Source organism: Choristoneura fumiferana, chromosome 6, assembly GCF_025370935.1.
Source record: "Choristoneura fumiferana chromosome 6, NRCan_CFum_1, whole genome shotgun sequence".
In the NCBI taxonomy this organism is placed as follows: Eukaryota; Metazoa; Arthropoda; class Insecta; order Lepidoptera; family Tortricidae; genus Choristoneura; species Choristoneura fumiferana.
In genome coordinates, this window is record NC_133477.1 from 8,265,225 (window position 1) to 8,285,381 (window position 20,157).

The 20,157-nt window shown below is 38.7% G+C and overlaps 1 protein-coding gene across 1 annotated transcript in view; it reads left to right on the forward strand.

The window, feature by feature from the left end:
* The window catches only part of LOC141428966 (serine/threonine-protein kinase/endoribonuclease IRE1-like), a 25,580-nt gene continuing 5,423 nt past the window's right edge, over positions 1-20,157 (forward strand). Inside the window, exons 1-13 of the mRNA XM_074089052.1 lie at positions 1-275; positions 382-496; positions 5,832-6,083; positions 7,011-7,205; positions 9,670-9,910; positions 10,514-11,105; positions 13,352-13,533; positions 16,370-16,519; positions 17,058-17,197; positions 18,017-18,207; positions 18,484-18,617; positions 19,265-19,412; positions 19,963-20,151. Of these exons, the coding sequence (XP_073945153.1) occupies positions 198-275; positions 382-496; positions 5,832-6,083; positions 7,011-7,205; positions 9,670-9,910; positions 10,514-11,105; positions 13,352-13,533; positions 16,370-16,519; positions 17,058-17,197; positions 18,017-18,207; positions 18,484-18,617; positions 19,265-19,412; positions 19,963-20,151 (2,607 nt within the window). The 5' untranslated portion in view covers positions 1-197. The remainder of the gene's footprint in view (positions 276-381; positions 497-5,831; positions 6,084-7,010; positions 7,206-9,669; positions 9,911-10,513; positions 11,106-13,351; positions 13,534-16,369; positions 16,520-17,057; positions 17,198-18,016; positions 18,208-18,483; positions 18,618-19,264; positions 19,413-19,962; positions 20,152-20,157) is intronic.

Genomic DNA, 20,157 nt, shown 5'->3' on the forward strand with positions numbered 1-20,157 from the left:
TGATCCGGTGTCCGACGAGACGTGACGTTTGCTGTCAAGTGTCAATGTCAAAAACTGCATAATTTCCATCGAATTGTGGCCAAAACATGTATATGACAAATACTCTCCTCGGTCTAATCATTTTATTGTTGTGTAGTGTAAAATAATGGAATTTAAATTTCACATTTATCTTTATAAGTGATTCTATTGAAGGAACCATGAAGAGTTTGCTGTTTATTACACTATTTGTGTTCGGGTCGTACGGCCTCGGGTCTGTAGTGGACAAAGAGTCGAAGGTTCGTGAGAGTGGCACCGAGTGCATCGCATTAATTATTTAAACCGCCTGAATGGATTGTATTGAAGGTGAATGAGTTGTGTATATGTGAGTGTTGTGTTTTGCAGAGTACTGAGCTGTCTCGGGCGCTGGACGACCGGCCGCTCCTGTTTGCCACGCTGGGAGGCGGCATGGTGGCTGTGGAGCACCTCTCAGGGAATATTATATGGAAACTAAAGGATGGTAAGTCTTTAAACGCACAAAAAGGCCCATACATTATGGGAGCAGGAATCATTAAAAATTAGATTACTTATATGTATTATGCTTCATTAGCACGTAATTCTAGTAGTAATATCTAGTTATGTTATAGATTTAGGTAAAAGTATTGTAAATTACTTTGAAAAAATCGTTTCATTAGTCTAAGTCCGAAGATAACATAACTGATGACTACTAGTAGAAGAGTAAGACCTCTTGATACAGGTTAATAATACTTACTAGGAAGCCCCAAACACCATTAGAATTGTAACTCATGACAGATCCTATGGGCTTGTACATGAACAACAGGGTCGGTATTTAGATGTTGGTATCTGGACCTGTAAAGAGTGTCATCTGTCAAAACTAACGAGTCAGACACATAAATTATTTTTTAAAGTTTTTTGTTCTGGGCTATGGAACAACCCATAACCAACCGGACTATCGTAATTTGGTGGTAAAGAAAACTCTTTCATTTCTTAAAATTAATTGATGCTACTTAAAAATCTGATATTTTTTTGTTAATTAGTAAGGTTATTCCTATTGATAAAAAAAAATTCAAGCGTTTCTAAAATTTTCATCCATTCCCCATTACACTTTATTCAGCTAGGGAGATGTGCTTGCATGCATACATGGGAATGTGTGTGTCTACCCTACATCAATCACTTTTTTATTATAAAAGGCAAGAGAGTTCTACCCACTTAATTATAATGTACATGACAAAAACATTGGAAAATTATCAGAAAAATAAAATGAAAGAATAAACATTTTCCCATACAAAATGTTCATGGGTTTTGTATCTGTCAGTTATAGTCCACATCCCCACACACTTACAATAAGTTAGTCATTTTATATTTGCCTAGAAAAATATTCACTTAAATACAATAAAACTTTTTGTCAGACTATAAAATTGATATGGCAAAACAACTTTGGTTGATGATTTGGAAACACAATTGGACCCGCTAGATGGCACTGTTGTTTGTGTGTTATCATAATTTTAATGTGTTTTTTCGGGCAGTAGAACGTCTCCGGGGTCCACTAGTGATATAATAATAAACTTTTTCTTATCAGTAACTATTTACTTAACATTATCACTCAAGTGTAAATGTTTGCTTGGAAAAGTTGTTTACTTGTTTATGTTTGTAGTACACTTTAATACCAAAATAATTATATCAAGTTTTTAAATAAGGTGACTGCCCCAATATTTGTGCTGATGATGAAAGTAAAAATTATACAAGTTTATTTTTTATCATTTTTGTTGATTCCCAATTAATGCTTGGAACCCTATTATCTAACATGCAAATGTTTCTTCTCTTTCTTCCCCGATTCTAGACCATTTGATAAAAAGCAGTAGTGAATACAATCTGCTGATCTATGTACTGATCTACTGATCTTGCTTACTACTTACTTTTATATACTTAGCTACTTATTTTGTACAGCGTATATGTTACTTATTTGCATATGTGTAATACTTTATCACCAATTTTTTTTTCTGGACCTTGATAAAATCTTAAACAGCATTCTCGGACCCTACTTAAAACGTAAAAGTAATTGCCGACCCCTGCATTATGCAACGTAACCAATGGTCTACCAGTTCATATATTGAGCTAGTTGATGTCTATACATTACGTATGTTCCAGAAAAAAACAAAAAATAATTAATTGCCTACCACATATGTATACTATACATTACTCTTTATTATGTCACCAAAGTCACACCTGTGATAACATTTTTGCCATGCAATTGGTCATTAAAAGTTGGCCTGATTCTATATTGACTTATCTAAACCAACTTGTGAACTACTGGAATTATTATTACACCCATAGAAAAACTGTTTTTTTTTCATACCTGATATAAATTCATATAAAATTGCAACATTAAAAGAGGATGGGCAGATTTGTATGGACTCTGGCCTAGGAACCAATGACGACAAGCCTTATATAATTGGAAAGGTTTTTTTTATATTGTACAACTTTTTGTATAGCAGGCAATCTCGAATCGCTGTGAAAACGCATATAAAACAAAATCATGATACAAGAACATGATATAGGAACTTACTTAGTATCGAAAAAACCTATTTTTATACAGCAATAACTTTTCACACAAAGATTTTGATGAACTACCTGCCATAGTAAAAGTTTTAGAACTTAGAATAAGCTATCCAGTGCCATATCGTTTGTCCTTATTAGTCATTAGGCCAATTAGCCCACCCTTCTTTAATCTGATTCACTTTATCAATTTTTTACACGTAAATACTTTATTAATACGGCGTCATAAAAATCATACATTATCATTCAAATTCCCCCAGTTTTAAGCAGATAAAGATTAAGGCATCGTCCTAATAGAACGCGAATGTGCGATCATCGTAGGTTCGCGCGAATTTTACTCGTACGAACGCGCGATCAAACAAATTGAAGTCGAAAAGGTGTCCTAACTGACTATCGCACGATCTCACGATTGTTAGTTAGGACACCTATTCGAGTTCAATATGTTTCAAAGTCAAAGTCAAAATCAAAGTCAAAATATCTTTATTCAATTTAGGCTATAACAAGCACTTATGAATGTCAAAAAAAAAACTACCACCGGTTCGGAAAAACCTCTGCTGAGAAGAATCCGGCAAGAAACTCAACGGGGCATATTTTTTTTTTAAACAGATCTTGATCGCGAATTGAACAGAGTTTGATCGCGCGTTCGTACGCGCATTCGCGTTCTATTAGGACGATGCCTTACAATATACTTTGTAGTGATAACTGAGTTTTGGGTCAAATTAAAAATATAAGTAGATAATGCTGATATGGCTGGAGCATAAATACCAGTCCATTCATTATCTCATAACTTTATTTGTAAAATAAAATGGCCTTTGAACTGACGGGTTTTGTAGTGGTATTCATTTCTTGCACAGAAGAGCGTGTCGGACCCGCCCAAGATAGGGTTCCGTAGCCATTACAAAAAAAATCAAGTACCTAATGTTTTTCTAAGGATTTCTTATTGTGTACAGAATCTTCCAAGTTTACGTATATTTTGTACCTTAGGCTGCTATTTACTCTTAAACTACTACTAATTCCCAAGCAATCTTAGCCGTTATAATTTTCCTTGTTAATTTGATATACTTACTACCATCCTGATTTTTTTTAAATTTCCACCCAACAGTTTAGATTTTAGAGGGCTGGGGGGTGGACGCTTGACTTTAATTATAATTTGCACTTTAAAGTTGAATATTTCGCAAACAGGTCACTGAATCGAAAAACCGTTAAGGGAACCCCCCATTGATTTTAAAAGACCTATGCAACGATACCCCATACTATAGGTTTAGTCGAGAAAAAAATCACCCCCACTTTACGTCAATGGGAGGTACCCTAAAAAAATTTTTTTTTAATTTATTTTAATTTTACCGCTGTCGGCGTGACTGATATGTATATTCATGCCAATTTACAGCTTTGTAGTACGAAGGGTCTCTGAGCATAGCCGCGGACAGACAGACAGACGGACAGACATGGTGAAACTATAAGGGTTCCTAGTTGACTACGGAACCCTAAAAAGTACTTCTGCACAGGCTAACTATGTAATAGAGCTATACCTACATGGAATAGAGTGAGGATGGTTAATTAAATAAAACCTCTTTCTCCACCAAAAAGTGGCTAGATGTTTCTCTCTTTTGAAAAAATCTCAATTCAAGTAAAAAGAAGAGGGACATAGTTTTTATGTTTACTGAGCACTGATGGCTCTTAAGACTAAGAACACACTATGCGATTAACCGTGCGGTTTTAGCGTGCTATCCCTCTTCAAAGTATTGCTTGAGAAAGAGACTGCGTGCTCAAACCGCACGGTTAGCCGCATACTGCGTACGTAGCCTAAGGGTTCGTACGCGGTGTCCGGTTATCCGCACAGCGGGTGGCCGTTCGGGTGGCCGCAGGTTGCGGTTGGACTTGCGGCTAACCGGACGGCCAGCCGGACAGTGCGTACGAAGCCTATGGAAAAAAAACTGGCATTAACATGTATGATAAGCAGCAGAAAAGAAGTACTGTCGAGTTCATAAACTTGTGAGCAAAAATTTGATCAAAAATATCTGAACACCTTCTACGCCGTTAACAATAGAGTCGTGTTCAGATATTTTTGATCAAAATTTTGCTCACAAGTTTATGAACTCGACTGTACAAAGTGCATTTAAGAGTCTTAATGGCCAGAATGAGTGCCCACTAACCACAATTGTTGCTCAGCTCAGTATATGCTTTGCTAATCAACACGTTGTAAAGGGACGCACTGAGCCTTAAAGTAAAGAAAGGCACTCATTCTAACCAATGATGGCTGTCTTGATACGAGTATGCAATTAATTATTAGCCAAAATATAGGTAGGTACATGATGAATATAACATAAGATGGCTTTCAGTTGCGTTTAGCCTGCAGGTGGTGCAATTGCGAAATCCGGTCTATAATATTTTTATAGTGCCTAGTACTTGTCGTAAACCTATCATGTCAGGGCCCACATGAACATAACAAACCACATTATTTAAAATCCATTATAATGGATGTCATAAAATGAAACAAAATGCAAAAAAAAACTGTTATTAAAAATATAATTTAACAATAGTCTTCATACATTTTTATTATAGAAACAGGCACAAAATATATTTCAACAAACGTTTTATGAACTTGGTTTGGATGATAAGTTCATGAACATGTGGTTTATGTCTGTACGGACAATCTATCGAATAGGTATAATTATGCGTAACCGTACACGAGCACACGCTCTCTAGATTGTAGATAACTTTTTTGTTACATTTTATTTGTTTTGAAAATGTATATTTAATCGCTTGAAAAACAGGACTTACCTATTTACCTACATCAATGTTTTGTGTTTCGTTACGTAATTCGGCGTATGTTTTGCGTTATCTTTACACGTATTTGTGGAATTAAAATGTTATTACTACACCTAATTTAGTATTTTGTTACCATGCACAGCACTCATTTTATTGATAATTAATATACTACAAGGTCAAGGAAAGAATCTATTAATATTAAGTTGAATATACCTACTAGAAATACTATATTTAAAAAGTGTAGGTATAATTCTTTTGTCAGCAATTGATTTAACCCTTTTCCAGGCATAGTGCATATAGCATCCACATCATTGTACACAAATATTCGACCTTACTAAGTATACAATATGGTACAAAATCACTTTAATTCGTTAAAAATATTATTCGTTTTTAAATTAATCCCTCATAGGTAAACAACATAAAACTATGATTAATTTTGTGGTAGCACATCTAAATTCGCGGGGCCTGGAAAAGGGTTAAATTTAAGAAATCAAACCTTATTGTTTTAGAACCGGTTGTAAAAGTGCCAAATCAACACGACAGCCTCATGCCCCAGTTTCTCCCGGACCCGCGGCATGGCTTCTTGTACATGTACGGGCCCAGAGGAGACCAGCAAATGCTGAAGAAACTGCCACTGACTATACCAGAGCTCGTTGCTAATGCCCCGTGCAGGTCTACGGAGGGTATACTGTATACGGGGAAGAAGAGTGACACGTGGTTCATACTAGACCCTCTGACTGGGTCGCGGGAGCATGTTTCAGGTAATTTGAGAGCTTGTAAATTGGTGAGTATTGAAGTGTATAGCCTGTGTTACACAGTGTAGTAGTGATTTTAAACCAAAATTCTTTTAACAATCTTGGTAAAGTACGGTCGCGGAGCACGAAGAATTTCGCGCAATGACCTTCACTACTTGTCTCTGTCACTCGCACGTGAATATTTGACGTCGCATTCATGTGTGCGAGCGTGACGGCAAATATTTACGCGCGAGCAACAGAGACACATAGTGAAAGGTCATTGTACGAAATTCTTCGTGCTCCGCAACCGTACTTTAGACATTGTCTACTAGACAATCGCGCGTTTCAAATCTCTGGCAGAACATCGAGGTTTGTTTTAAACCGTGTAGGCAGTTGCGTGTGACTTGGTTCTACCTCACCTCGGTAGATACTGTGGTTTTAACCCGTCAAAGCATATAGTACCACTTAAGCACACGCTTTAAGTGGTTGGTAGGTATTATAGTGTCGCTCACAAGGCACTCGTAAGTGTCGCATTAATCAAATCGGACTTAGTTCAGTTTTAATTAATACGTCTTATCAAGTCTCGTATCTAGATATGGTCTTTAATTTTGTAAACGTATGTCTGAATTTCATGTACCTACCTGTAAAACCACCTGCATTAATATCTGCCACAGACGAGCTTGCAAAAATATCTGACACGTCCGACCGGCTCTAGAAATACATAGAGTCGTATTAAGTAGATATTTATGCACGCTTTGTTGTGTCAGATATTGGTGTTGGTGACTGTACCTATAATTTTGTATTGCTAAGTTTTGCAACACTTTAAAGTCATACTTAGTTTGGGTACCTATTTATAAACAAAAGATGAACTCTGGAGATTATTTTGCGGACTTTGGGATTTCCAGCGATTGCAAAACTTTTGGTCATTTCACTAACTTTATTAATATATTTTAGGTTTCGACAAAGCGAAAATATTTCAAAGTAACGAAGAGGATACGTGTTTCCCAGACAAAAAGCGAGGCATTTACGTCGCACGCACTGAATACAATATACTGATGTACGATTCTAAGAACGAAGACCAGAAGTGGAATGTTACTTTCTTTGATTATTCCTCCCTTGCAATGGGAAAAGAAATGATGAATGATTACGGTGAGTTATCTAAACTGATTATATAGAAAACTACCTGTTTTATTTCGTATTTGTTTCTAATAGATAGAATCGAAAACTGCTTAACCAATCTTAAAACTCTTTAATTCAAAGAAAGCTATATGATCATCAAGTAACAGCCTATTCAGGTATTCTCAATATTTTTAGATTACAATTCCCTTTATAAGCTGTATTTTGGCGCCCTCCTCGTAAAAAAATACATCTGTAGTTTTAGATACGTATACGTGGGCATCCACAGTGTACAGTCAACCAATAGTAGGTAAATTTGATTTGTTTATAGCAACGCCTATCGGATGACGTAAAATGTCATAATGACAAGGTTCTACGGTGGCCTAGGAAACAAATTGGTTGACTGTAGAGGTGAGACGTACTAGGCAAAACGCGGACTGAGTCTTGCGAGTACGCGTCCACAAAAAGACTAGATCCAAAGACTAGGTCCACGAGTATCTACGAGTACTTAACTCATTGCGTAAACAAAATGATTCCCGTAAATGCGCTCCCGTGATTGCGTATAAATAAACCGTACTAGTTTTAATAGTTTTACGAATATCGAACTACCGAATTCCGCGTAATAGTTCAGTCTTCACACTTCATTTTTTTTTAATTTTAACTTTATTAAATACCTTCCGACTAAAAACTTCCCTACATACTTTATACAGGCATTTTTTATAATTTTTTCAATAAAAAAGTGTACATAAATGCTTGTTTTAAAGTTGGCAGTACGTTGTCAGCCGCCGTACCCCTAAATACTCGTACGCTAAAAGAATCGCGGGCGGGAACGCGTACTTACGCGTCCAAGCCAAAACCTATTCCAGTAAATACGTCTCACCTCTAGTTGACTGTACCATTTCGTGACCGGGGCATCGCGGCGCACAATTTGGGAACTCCTGGGCTATATTTCATCCAATGAAAGCTGCCCATGGGGCGCGAACGATCATGGATGGGGTTTCATGCAACAGCTAATTCGATGTGTGTTGCTGTTAGAATGCGAATAACACCGTGTAATTAATTTGATACGGTAGTTACCTATTATACTCAGAGACAATGAAACGCATCTACAGATGCTCATTACAGAAGTGTGTGTTTATGCCGATTATTAGTTCCTCTGTCTATAGAGTATCCTCCTTAAGTTAATTTGGGAAATGATTTTAGTATGTGTAAATTGATTTGCAATGATTCTACAGTTGGTGATATCATATCTTGAAAAGTTCTATGTGATTCGTCGGCTAACTTCGGCTATGTGGTACATGATTACATGAAGTATCAAATATTTCCTGCTGCGTTTTTCCTCTTTGTTTTACGTTTTGTTAAATTAAATAAATCGAAGTCAATGTTCCCGTATTTAGAAATTCAATCGATTCATTCGATCGAACTTCACGCCCCAGTTATTGCAACAGACAACAATAGATTTCTGAGAAAAATGCTTTCGTCAAAGCTAATACCTTAACAAACTAGTTACAATACATTTAAACAAAAAAAGTACGTGCTTTGAGGATATTCCATTACGTTGTTCCACAAAAAAAAAATGAAAGCCTGAAAAAGTAACAAATATTTACTAACAGATTAATTTTCGTTCATTGAACCTAACAAGCCCGCACTTTGCGTGCTTCAACTATCGTTATCAGTGTTTCGCCATGGTAATCCCGCCATTAGCTTTACCTTGTTTCAGAGTTTAAACAGAATTTAATGCTACATACTTACTTACTTACATAGTTTCTTAAGGAAGGAAGTTATATAGGATTGACCGAATCTGAAATACGGTGCTGCGTTTTAAAACACGCATTGTCAATGTTGGTGCAAAGACTACTAAGTTAAAGATAAAGTGGGACTGAGCCGGCCACGTCAGCCGAATGCATCCACTGCGGTGGCCTAAAAATGCCACGAAGTGTGTGCCACACAGGACGGATGGTGACGGCGGGGTAGGCCCAGACAGAGATGGCGGGACGACCTGGATGTATTTCTTGGCTGGCCTCAGACTGTTTTGGATCATGGTCCATGATTCATGGACATGGAGGAGGCTTTTGCCCAGCAGCGGGACACCAACCCAGGCTGGATCTTATCTTATCTTTATCTTATCTTATATTTAGGGGTCCTTGCGGATACACTTCGACCCGTAGGGATCTTTTGTGTAATTACCCTTCCTTCGCACTTACTCTATTGCTTTTATCACCTCGTCCATAAATTGGATGATTTGACGTAGCGATAGTGCCTTAAAGTCTCCTGGAGAGTCTCATTCTTAATCTGGCGAGGGCGTCACATTCACACATAATGTGTTCCATTGTTTCGTCTTCCTCGCCACATATTCTACAGACTTCATTGTCCTGTAGTCCCATCTTTACTAGTATGTGTTTAGTATTGAAATGACCTGTAAATGCCCCGACGATATGTCCCAGGCTGGATAATAATATGCTAATAATCTTATAAAGAAGTTGTTCTTGCTTTTAAGGTATAATACACTTCACGTCAACGTCAAACGGTCGTGTAATGTCGTTCGATCGCAAGACAGGGGATCTAGTGTGGTCGCACCATTTTGAGACACCGGTGGTCGCCGCGTATTTACTGGATAGAGATGGACTCATTTCAGTACCATTCAACTCTATCGGGGACGATACACTTGATCATATAATGGAGGATGCGACAACCCTGAGCAACGGACAAGGCATAAAGAATTCAAATATAGAGTTGTAGTAAGTACTAGCTCTTACCTGAGGCTTCATTCACCATTAGATTAGAGGCCGTATTGTCTAATTCGCGGGCGCCCGCAATCAAATGCACCATCTCTTTCTACCCTCATTCTATACCGTCTGACGGAAAGAATCGGTGGAAACCATTTTGATGCTAAGTCCGTTGGACAATAATGCCTCTGGCATCTGAATTGAATTTCCGAGATTTTGTTGATTTCCATTAGAATTTCCAAAAGTTAAATTCTAGCTAGTCTACGTTGCATGGAAAAACATGTGCCAATTTTCATGGCTCTTTACTTAGCGGTTCAGATTTCATCCCGATCTTGTGGAAACATGTCGGAATAATCAGTAACCGTTAAGTCTACTTAAAAAATTGATCAAATTCCTCCAGTTGTTAAAGAATAACAAACACACGCACATACAAAAACGCACACAAAACTGCTGGCATACACGCACATACGCAAGTATCCACATACGCACCGACACAGACACGCAAAAACTTTCCACTTTTTAAAATTATTTATAATAACATTATTAGGACTTTTACATTTCAAATTTAACGTTGTTGCTATATGCGCAATTTTTTAACACTGTTTTAATTTACAGCCCCACACTGTACGTCGGTGAACACAACCACGGTCTCTACGCTTTATCCTCACTAGTGGATAAAAATACAGTGACTATAACCACCGGCCATACTCAGCCTTTACTACTAGAAGGACCAACAGCTACAGAAAACAAGGCTAACACAGAAAAGAAAAACACGGACAACACGTATGAACCATTTAAAAACGTGCATTACAAGCTAAATGATTTAAATGTGCACGTGGCAGCACCATATTTATTGCTTGGTCACTACAAAGTGCCAGAGTTGACGACCACATGGTCACCGCCTTTGCCAAACACAAACTTTATAAACGTTCATAACCAAAACGATGCCATTAAACTTATAAACGGCCAGGTCCATTCGGATACTGAGAATGACGCAGAAAACGAGACAAACGAGAAGTCCATATCCGTGCCAGTATCAGTCGCTGTGCAAACTGAAGAGTTATTCGAGGGTTTCAACTTTAGGCCCGACTTGTGGTACAAGCAAGGCTACGTGTGGCTTCATCAACAAGAGAATAAAGCTCTGAAAGTGGCCCTGATCATTCTAGTCGGATTAGTCATCACCATGTTCTGGTATCTTCGGTATCAGGTAAATACTTAGTGATTATGTTTTTGATAACCATCTGATAGCAGGAGTGTCTAAAACTTTGTTTACTCTCGGGTACTAACTAATCTTAATCTTTTCAATACGATTTACCAAGCAATTGTACATTAAAGAATCGACTACACCGTTATTCGAATTATGCTGACGCACCGTAAACATACATCTCAACATACATGTATATCAACGTTTATAAATTGTGTTTCTCTATTTTTGAACAACAAAGTGTTTACGTACCAGCAGCGTGAAGTGAACATTGTCGTAAGGCAACCCGGAGAGTTAATAATTTGGGAGTTAGGTATATCTTCTCATGCAGCTCCTCACAGTTAGTGTACTACCTTTTCTATACTTTTCATCACTGACGTCACTAGAGCATAAGAAGTCGTATTACGAGTATGTCCACTAGATCTAGCTTGAATGCGTAGTTTACGAGCATGAAGTGAAAAATTGTTCCTCCTCAGCTACTTGCTCGAGCATCACTTATTTGAGCAGCTGCAAAGAATATTTCATAAAACATTTATAAAATACATACGACATCTTTGGTTGTTTACGCTCATTGAAAATAGTAATGATTTAATATGTTATTTACGAAAATTTGACATTTACTTTATTGTTATAGAAACACGTGGTTAACTTTACAGTGAGCGGGTAATCTGAATAAGCAAAGAAGGATATTGTTTTCATAATCCCAGCTTCTACGCTCCACTGCTGGGAACAAGCCTCCTCTCACAATGAGAGCTTGGGCCATTGTTGCCACGCGGGCCCACCACCACCATGTGCTTTACGATGAAAAAAACGTGAGGAAACCTGCACATAATGGCGAAGCAATCCAATGGCAACCCAATCCGTACTGGGCTCGCGTGGGATTTTGTTTTACTTTAAATTAAAGTGAAATTTGACATTTAATTAAATATTTCTAATACTTATTAAAACTGTTCTACAAGCTTATGGCATGGAAAAGAGATTGCGGGTAGATGGGCTTTGGAGGACAACTAAAGTACTAGATACATTGCAATTTTGGAGAAGTGATGACAGGAAGTCCTGGTTGGTAGCCTACTGGTTTGAGTTATGACCTCTCAAACAGAGGGTCGTCAGTTCGAACCCGGGCTCACACCTCTGAGTTTGAATTCATGTGTAAAATTACATTTGAAATTTACCATTCCTACCTCTTTCGCTATTATATAAAAAAGGAGTAAGGTTTCGGCCCTAATTTAGCCATTAGCACTTAGCCATTGTTTTCAGTCGCTGAATTAGTTCCAATAATTTTGTGTTGCAAACTAAACTAACTTGCGGAACTCTAAACCAATGAAAAAACGATCACATGAGTTAGTTACTGTAGTAAAAATATTAATAATTACTTATACTTATAGCTACGTTTGGGCTACCTACACGCACAAAGTTACTGTATCCCATTTGAGTTAAAGTTCAGTTTGCTTCAAGTCATACCAAACGCATATCATTTTCCTATCAGTTTTGCGTAATAATAAACGTCATTGAATTAACCACGTTGGTAAGCACGTTTTATGTATCGTATTCTGGTGTATTTAGAGAGGTTTTTTTTTACTAAAAGTAATAGGATTTTTTTAACTTTTTGAAAACAAAAATTATATTACAATTCGCCTAAGTCTTGGCGCTGCGGAAAAGCGCCCATAAGGCTGGCTATATTTCCGTGTTGGATTGTAATGCTGCCAATACGTTGGGCGAGAAATGCGGCAGCCCTTTGGTCATGGTTATTTTTTTATATGACCGAAAACTTTGTGTTTTCGGGCTCCACGGACCCAAAGTTGACTAGATGATCAAATCTTAAAAAAATTTGAGACTACCTTGAAGAAACTTTTTAGTCAATCTTGCATTTTTCTGTTGAACTTGTTATCAGTTTAGCAAGAGGAAACTCGTGGCAAAATCCGGCTTTCATTACATGACATGTTGTTGTCGCAAATCGAGTGTATTCGCAAATACTCCATGAATCCATCCAATAGTGAGATTATGATATGATATGATAATGATAGGAGGATCATTTTATTCGAGCATTTCAACCGCCTCATTTTCGTGGTCACTTTTTTATGATTAGGCTAAAATTTGATGACATTTTTGATTATAGGTATTTTAGATGTCCTTTACTTCTAGATAACCTGGAAACTGCAGCAAAATCTTATACCATCTCAACAAAAATTTGTTCACGAAAATCATTCGGAATAAACGCTGATATAACTTATAAGTGTAAACTTTTTCAGGCTCGTGAATTCCAACAACTATCCCAAGGGGGTTCTCGCGGTTCCAACTATTCCACGTCGTCACACGGCGAGGTGACCGGCCAGCTTGAAGAGATAGGCGAGGGCGAAGTGAGGATCGGGCGTATTAGCTTCCGAACTGACCATGTCCTGGGAAAGGGATGCGAAGGAACCTTTGTCTACAAGTAAGTTCTGGAAAGGATCTTAATCTTAAGCCTTGTTTACATTGGTGTATTATTGCTCTTTCTTCTACGTCGTTGGGCACGACTGAATCGGCCTTGCAAACCAATGTACATAAATGCTGTACCATCATGGACGTTGCTTAAACCATCTTTTTATAGATGACATAGGTTTAGTGATACTGGTCGGTGATTCGGTAGTTCCAGAGCCATGTTTCTTTTCACGCAGCAAGCCTAATGTACCATCAGCCAAATAAGTGGTCTATCAATTTTTAAACAAGTTCCTATCAAATGAATATGTCGCTAAAGTCGAACTTTCAAGTTGACAGACACGTCTATTGGCATTATTGTTTTGTGACATGCAAACGATTATCAACTTTAGGGTGGTAGACCATATATTTGGCTGATTGTACATGGGCTCGCACGCCATTCACTTTCAATAGCGATGTATCTGTTTAAGCTATGTTAGAGGTAAGATTCCGTTTGGCAGTTATTCAGACTATACATAAACACCTGGTATTGAATCGACACGTTTAGGCAAGGCCAGTGGACAAGGCGGTATTCTTAAGATTGTCATAATAAGCAAAACAATAATCATTTTGTGCTTCGTCGCTTAAGAAACTTTCATCAAGTTATAGATCTATCTATGCGTGAATCCCTATAAAACACAAAAACCTTGTTGGTTATCGAAGATCTTTATCTCGATACACCGTCTATTAACAGCGTAAAAATAAAAACAACACCTAATCGATTAAATCCGATAATGTGACGAATTAGTGCTTTTAATTTATCGAAGGCCAGTCCCACTAACCACTGTTTGTTTTTGTCGTGTAACTCCAATCTTAGATATTTAATAAAAACAGCCAAGTGCGTGTCGCACACTCCCAAAATAGAGTTCCGTAGCCATTACGAAAAAATTGAGTAATATTTTTCTAAGGATTTCGTATTTTATACGGAATCTTCCAAGTTTAGGTATATTTTATACCTTAGGCTGCTATTTACTCTTAAACTACTAATAATTCTCAAGCAAACTTAGCCGTTATAGTTTTCCTTGAAAGTTTGATATATTTACTACCATCCTGAATTATTTCAAATTTTTCCACCTACCGGTTTAGATTTTAGAATAAAGTTGAATATTTCACAAAAAAACAATGAATCGAAAAATCGTCTTAGCAAACCCGTAATGATTTTAAAATACCTATCCAACGATACCCCACACTATAGGATTAAATGAAAAAAAAAATCACCCACACTACGTCTATGGGAGGTACCATAAAATTTTTTTTTAGTTTTTATTTGTACCATTTTGTCGGCATAGTTTACATATTTATCCGTGCAAAATTACAGCTTTCTAGCATTGATAGTCCCTGAGCAAAGCCGCGGACGGACGGACGGACAGACAGACAGACAGACATGGCGAAACTATAAGGGTTCCGTTTTTGCCATTTTGGCTCCGGAACCCTAAAATCCTTATAAATCCGTAAACAAAACGGTGTTTGTGTTTTAAAGACATATTCAAGTTCATCTGGAATTCTAATTATGAATTGTGGTGTTATCAATTGATTTCATCGTCTAGCCTACGATGGTCAAGGACAGGGTCAAAAAACTTCTATATTGGCAGAAAATTAGCACATAGTCTCATGGTTGCGTCACGGACACGAAATGTTTACAATCGTGTCGCCGCATGGTCGCAAACGTGATCGAGCGGTCGTCGCACCTTCGGCGTGCCTAAATCAGATTATGTACTGATTGATTACAGAGATTGTAGACTAAGGGGCTGTTTCACCATCCATTGATTAGCGTTAACCGACGGTTAAATGTGATGCCGTCTCCGTCTATTCGAATAAAACAAATAGAGACGGCATCACATCTAACCGCGAGTTAACACTAATCAATGGATGGTGAAACAGCCCCTGAATGTAAATAAACTGGGTTTAAACCCGCGGCTTCTTTCCATCCAAGAATTAAAAATAAACTAGCTCCGTGAGATTTTGAAAATTTCTTGCACCTCTATGACCCTGAAGGGTCTACGCTTGCTGACGCGGTGTGGACGGAGCGGGTGGACGCCTATTGAATAGTACATTGTGTCTTAAGGGTGGTAAATAAGGTATTACGAACGAGAGTCTATTAGAAGCCCCACGTCGAAGCCTGAGGGCCTTAATGAGTCGATGTTCGTAATTCTAGTACCGCCCGTGCGACATACAATGTTTTTCATCACATTTGCGAGTAAAACTGTATATTTGTAAAATAAAAACTAATATTTTTTCAAAAATTACCGATACCGCTGACTGTGCTCTAGGCAGCGCCAGCTCCCCCCCCGCCCCGACCAGCACGCCATGCAGTAACAAACTCATTTACCGACCTTGGGCTTCATGACAAGAAAATTAGTAGGTACGGGCAATGACTCATTTACCGACCACGGGTTTCATTACGCATTACACGGCGGTTTATTTGGGGGGTTGCAACCAAGGTAGCCTGCATGTTACGACAGTGTTTACGAGCAACGTGTGATGAAAAAATAGTATGAGCAGTGCTAACTACACGCGTCGCGTGCTACGGATATTACCTGTACCTCTAGCTACAGCTCTAGTGGTTTAGGCAAGCATTGTCAGCTAATCTGTTAGTCTTACCTATAGGTATTAAGTAGTCAGTACAATAATATGCCGCGTCGGTAACAGGCAACGGCGACAGTGTCCGATTGCCGCTACCGGACACAGCTACTACAGTTTCCTTTGATGGTGTGCCGTGTGGGTAGCAAAAGTGTATCTTTGCCCAAGCCCAGCATCTAAGTAAATATTGGAGAATATGCATGGATATTCAAAACACCCATTGTTGTTTCCAGAGGGTCGTTCGACAAGCGAGCGGTGGCCGTGAAACGTCTGTTGCCGGAGTGTTTCACTTTCGCCGACCGCGAGGTGGCGCTGTTGCGCGAATCTGACGCGCATGCGCACGTTGTGCGCTATTACTGCACCGAGCGCGACAAGCAGTTTAGGTGAGCTTAGCGTGGTTTCAGGGTGACTTGTACAGTTCAAGGTTAAAAAATTAAACCATTAACACGGATTCAGTGTTGACCGTTCCATACATTTTGACGCAACTTAATCTGAATTAACCATAACTCGAGGTTAAGTTAATCCAGGTCTCAGTGAGCCCGCCTAAGTCGGTTTAGTTTAGTCTACAGTACAGTGGTGAAGTTTAGTTTGCTTAATTTGGTTTTAGGGGGTGTCAAACAAGGTCCAAAGCCTCATGCAAAGAGGTGCCTGGGGCTTATAATGGGCGTCACAGTAGTCATTTCACGCATTCGTAGCGCCCACTTTCAATAGCCATGATGGAACTCTTAGTGGGTATACCTACTTCTGTGGCAAAGCTCTTGTTACCCAAAAAAGATGAACGCAAAAAGCACATTGTACAAATTACTAGGACATCGCAGTCTGCTACGCGGAATATCTCTATGGATAAAGCAGCTGTCCTTAAGTTAAGTGTATTTACGTTATGTTGGGTTAATATTAATATCCACGTTTTGTACTCCTTAGGTACATTGCACTCGAGTTGTGTTCAGCGACATTGCAAGACTACGTTGAAAAGAAATTAGATTTCAACTGCAAGATAGATGCAGTGGAAGTGTTAAGACAGGCCACTATGGGACTGTCCCACTTACATTCTATGGATATAGGTAAGTTATATTTAATTCATCTTATATGTCACAACTCAGGACAGCACATCACTTGCTCTACACAATTTTTCCTCCAGTTCTTTCAATCTACTATTTGACAATAATTCCCAGAGACCGGGATTGTCGGCATCGTTAATCCGAAACTAAGTAAGACTGATTTTGCCAAAAAAACGTCAAATTGAAGTGGTTTATTGCTCTATGCCTATATCGGTGCAATAACTTGAACTTCAGAATCTACAGACTGAATTTGCGTTTTTTAGAAACTAGAGAGTTGTGATCCCCGGAGTCGCTGAACAAAAAAAAAAGACGTGATATTCTATCCCAAGCGCACGCGACATACTTCTAGTATGTTCGATTGTCTTAATACAAATTTTGGTCTATGTAGGTAATCGTGCTCTATGATATATGTAAATATGATCCTACACTTCAAAGTTGACTGCAATCGCATTACCATTGGAAAGTTGTTTTCCTGCTGGTGATAGAAATTAGCCTGTTTTTGAGTAGGCATCAAAAGAGAATCCTAATATTACTTCCTACAAAACTAGATCTACTCAAGAAGCTTGATCTTACTAGCAGGTACACAATGACTATTATTTGACACACATCGACCCTAGGGGTTGCGACCCTATGGTTGGGAAACGACGCGAAAAACATCCTATGTATAAAATGACATCATTTATTGTGAAGTACGCTTTCTGACTTATACATAAAAAAATACTTCCATAAACTTGAAAAAATTGTTTTCTTTACTGCTTACTATATTGTGGAAGAGTTATTGTATCGTATCGTATCGTACTGTATTGTGTTGTATTCATTCAGTACACAGGGACGTTAAACCCCACAACGTGCTGCTATCCATGCCAACGGGCACCGGTGAGGTCCGCGCCATGATCTCGGACTTTGGACTGTCCAAGAAACTGAATATTGGACGCGCGAGCTTTTCACGCAGGTCCGGAGTTACGGGCACCGACGGCTGGATCGCGCCGGAGATGATCAATGGAGAGAGAACGGTAATTAATCATGTACAGATATCTATACCTACTAATCCTACTATTCTTCCTACTAATATTATAAATGCGAAATCATGTCTCACGAGAGCTTAGCCGTCCATCAAGTTAACTTTTTATGCCGCTACCCTTAGCGTTCGATGTTACGTTATTTGTCAGTAGTATTATACATTCGTTTGGAAATTAACTAAGCGATACTAGCGCCATCGAACCGATGTGCCGTCAACTTTAATATTAAAGTTATCTATTATAAATTAACGTTATTGTTTTTGTTTATAGACGACATCAGTAGACGTATTCTCTCTGGGATGCGTTTTCTACTACGTGCTGTCTAGGGGCCAACACCCGTTTGGTGACGTACTGCGGCGGCAGGCTAACATACTCACTGGAGATTATAACTTGGAACTGCTGGAGTAAGTACCTTTTTTTTTTAACTGTCTCTACCAACCTACTTGTCTCTATCTACCTACTTCTTACTACTTTTTGTTTGCAAGGTAGAATTTCTTCAAGCGTAATTTACATTTTTAAAACTACTCTCTTAATTAAGGACAAGTTTTCAATAGTTAGGGATTGAAAAGAAGGTCCTTTTGGAAGTCACTATTACGCGTAGTCACCCACCTACTTACGTGTAATTATTTTCTTTTTTACTTTCATAGCTAAAAATTTTGGTATATAAATTATAATAACTAGGAAATTCCTCTCCATTCTCATCTTTATAGAGGTCATGAACGTTTCACCATTTCATAAAAAGTGTTATATATTTTTAAGACAAAAGTAAAATCGGATTATTTCTAGTATCATTTTGTTGTTCCTCTGTCAAAGACTTTTTTTCTCAAGAACGCGTCGGGGTATCAAGCTGCTTTGCGAAAATTAATTTAGGTGGAAAAGAGCAGTTTTGTACTTTTTTATTATCATTGCTATAGCGGTATCATCCATCTGTAACCCATTCTGCTTGTATTTTTACATCATCTATAGCGGAATCACCCATTTGCAACCCATTCTGACTGTATTTTCACATCGTCTATCGCCCATTTGTAACCTATTCTGCTTGTATTTACAGTAAAGTGTTGCCTCAAGAGGAGGTGGTGGTGACCAAGATCCTGGTCCGCGCGATGATATCCGCGAGACCACAGGCGCGGCCGCCCTGCGAGACCGTGCTGAAATACCCCATGTTCTGGGGAAAGCAGTCCATACTCAACTTTTTACAGGTGAGGCATTTTGATGCTAGGATGATGGTACTCTACCTACCTTAGCCTATTACTACCCTTTTCTCAGTTTATGTTATGGGAGTCCATGGGCTGTGGTGATTGCTTTTCATCAGGTGAGACACCTGCTCGTTTACCCCCTATCGTATAAAAAAGTACACTTTTTTTGCTGGGTGTACTTGTATTGTCCAAACTATGTATACGTGTCAAGTTTTAAGTCGATGCCGTGCCCATGTCTAATTTAATGATTTCTGTGTATAATTAACATATTCTGCGATTTCACGTTAAAAATCAATTAAAATACTACCACTACTTACCAAGTACTTTTAATTGATTGTTAACGATGTTGATAAAACCGTCAATGTTGACCGAATTCTACTCGGCAATAGATATGTATAAATAGATACATACTTACCCAACTAAGGCTCGAGAACATACATTCGTAGTTTCCATACAAATATCTGCCACGGCTACGAAGCTTGAGTCAGGTTTTCTAACCACCGGGCTATCCGGTCGTCATAACTTTTTAGCAACATCCCTAGTTTATTTGTAGGACGTGAGCGACCAAGTGGAGAGTCAAAGCAGCCTGGGCGCGGAGCATCCGCTGGAGAGTAACGCGCGGCTCGTGGTACGCGGCGATTGGCGCGCGCGCGTGTGCGCCGTCGTGGCCGGGGACCTGCGCGCGCGACGCACCTACCGCGGGGACCGCGTCGCGCACCTGCTGCGCGCCATACGGAATAAGGTACGC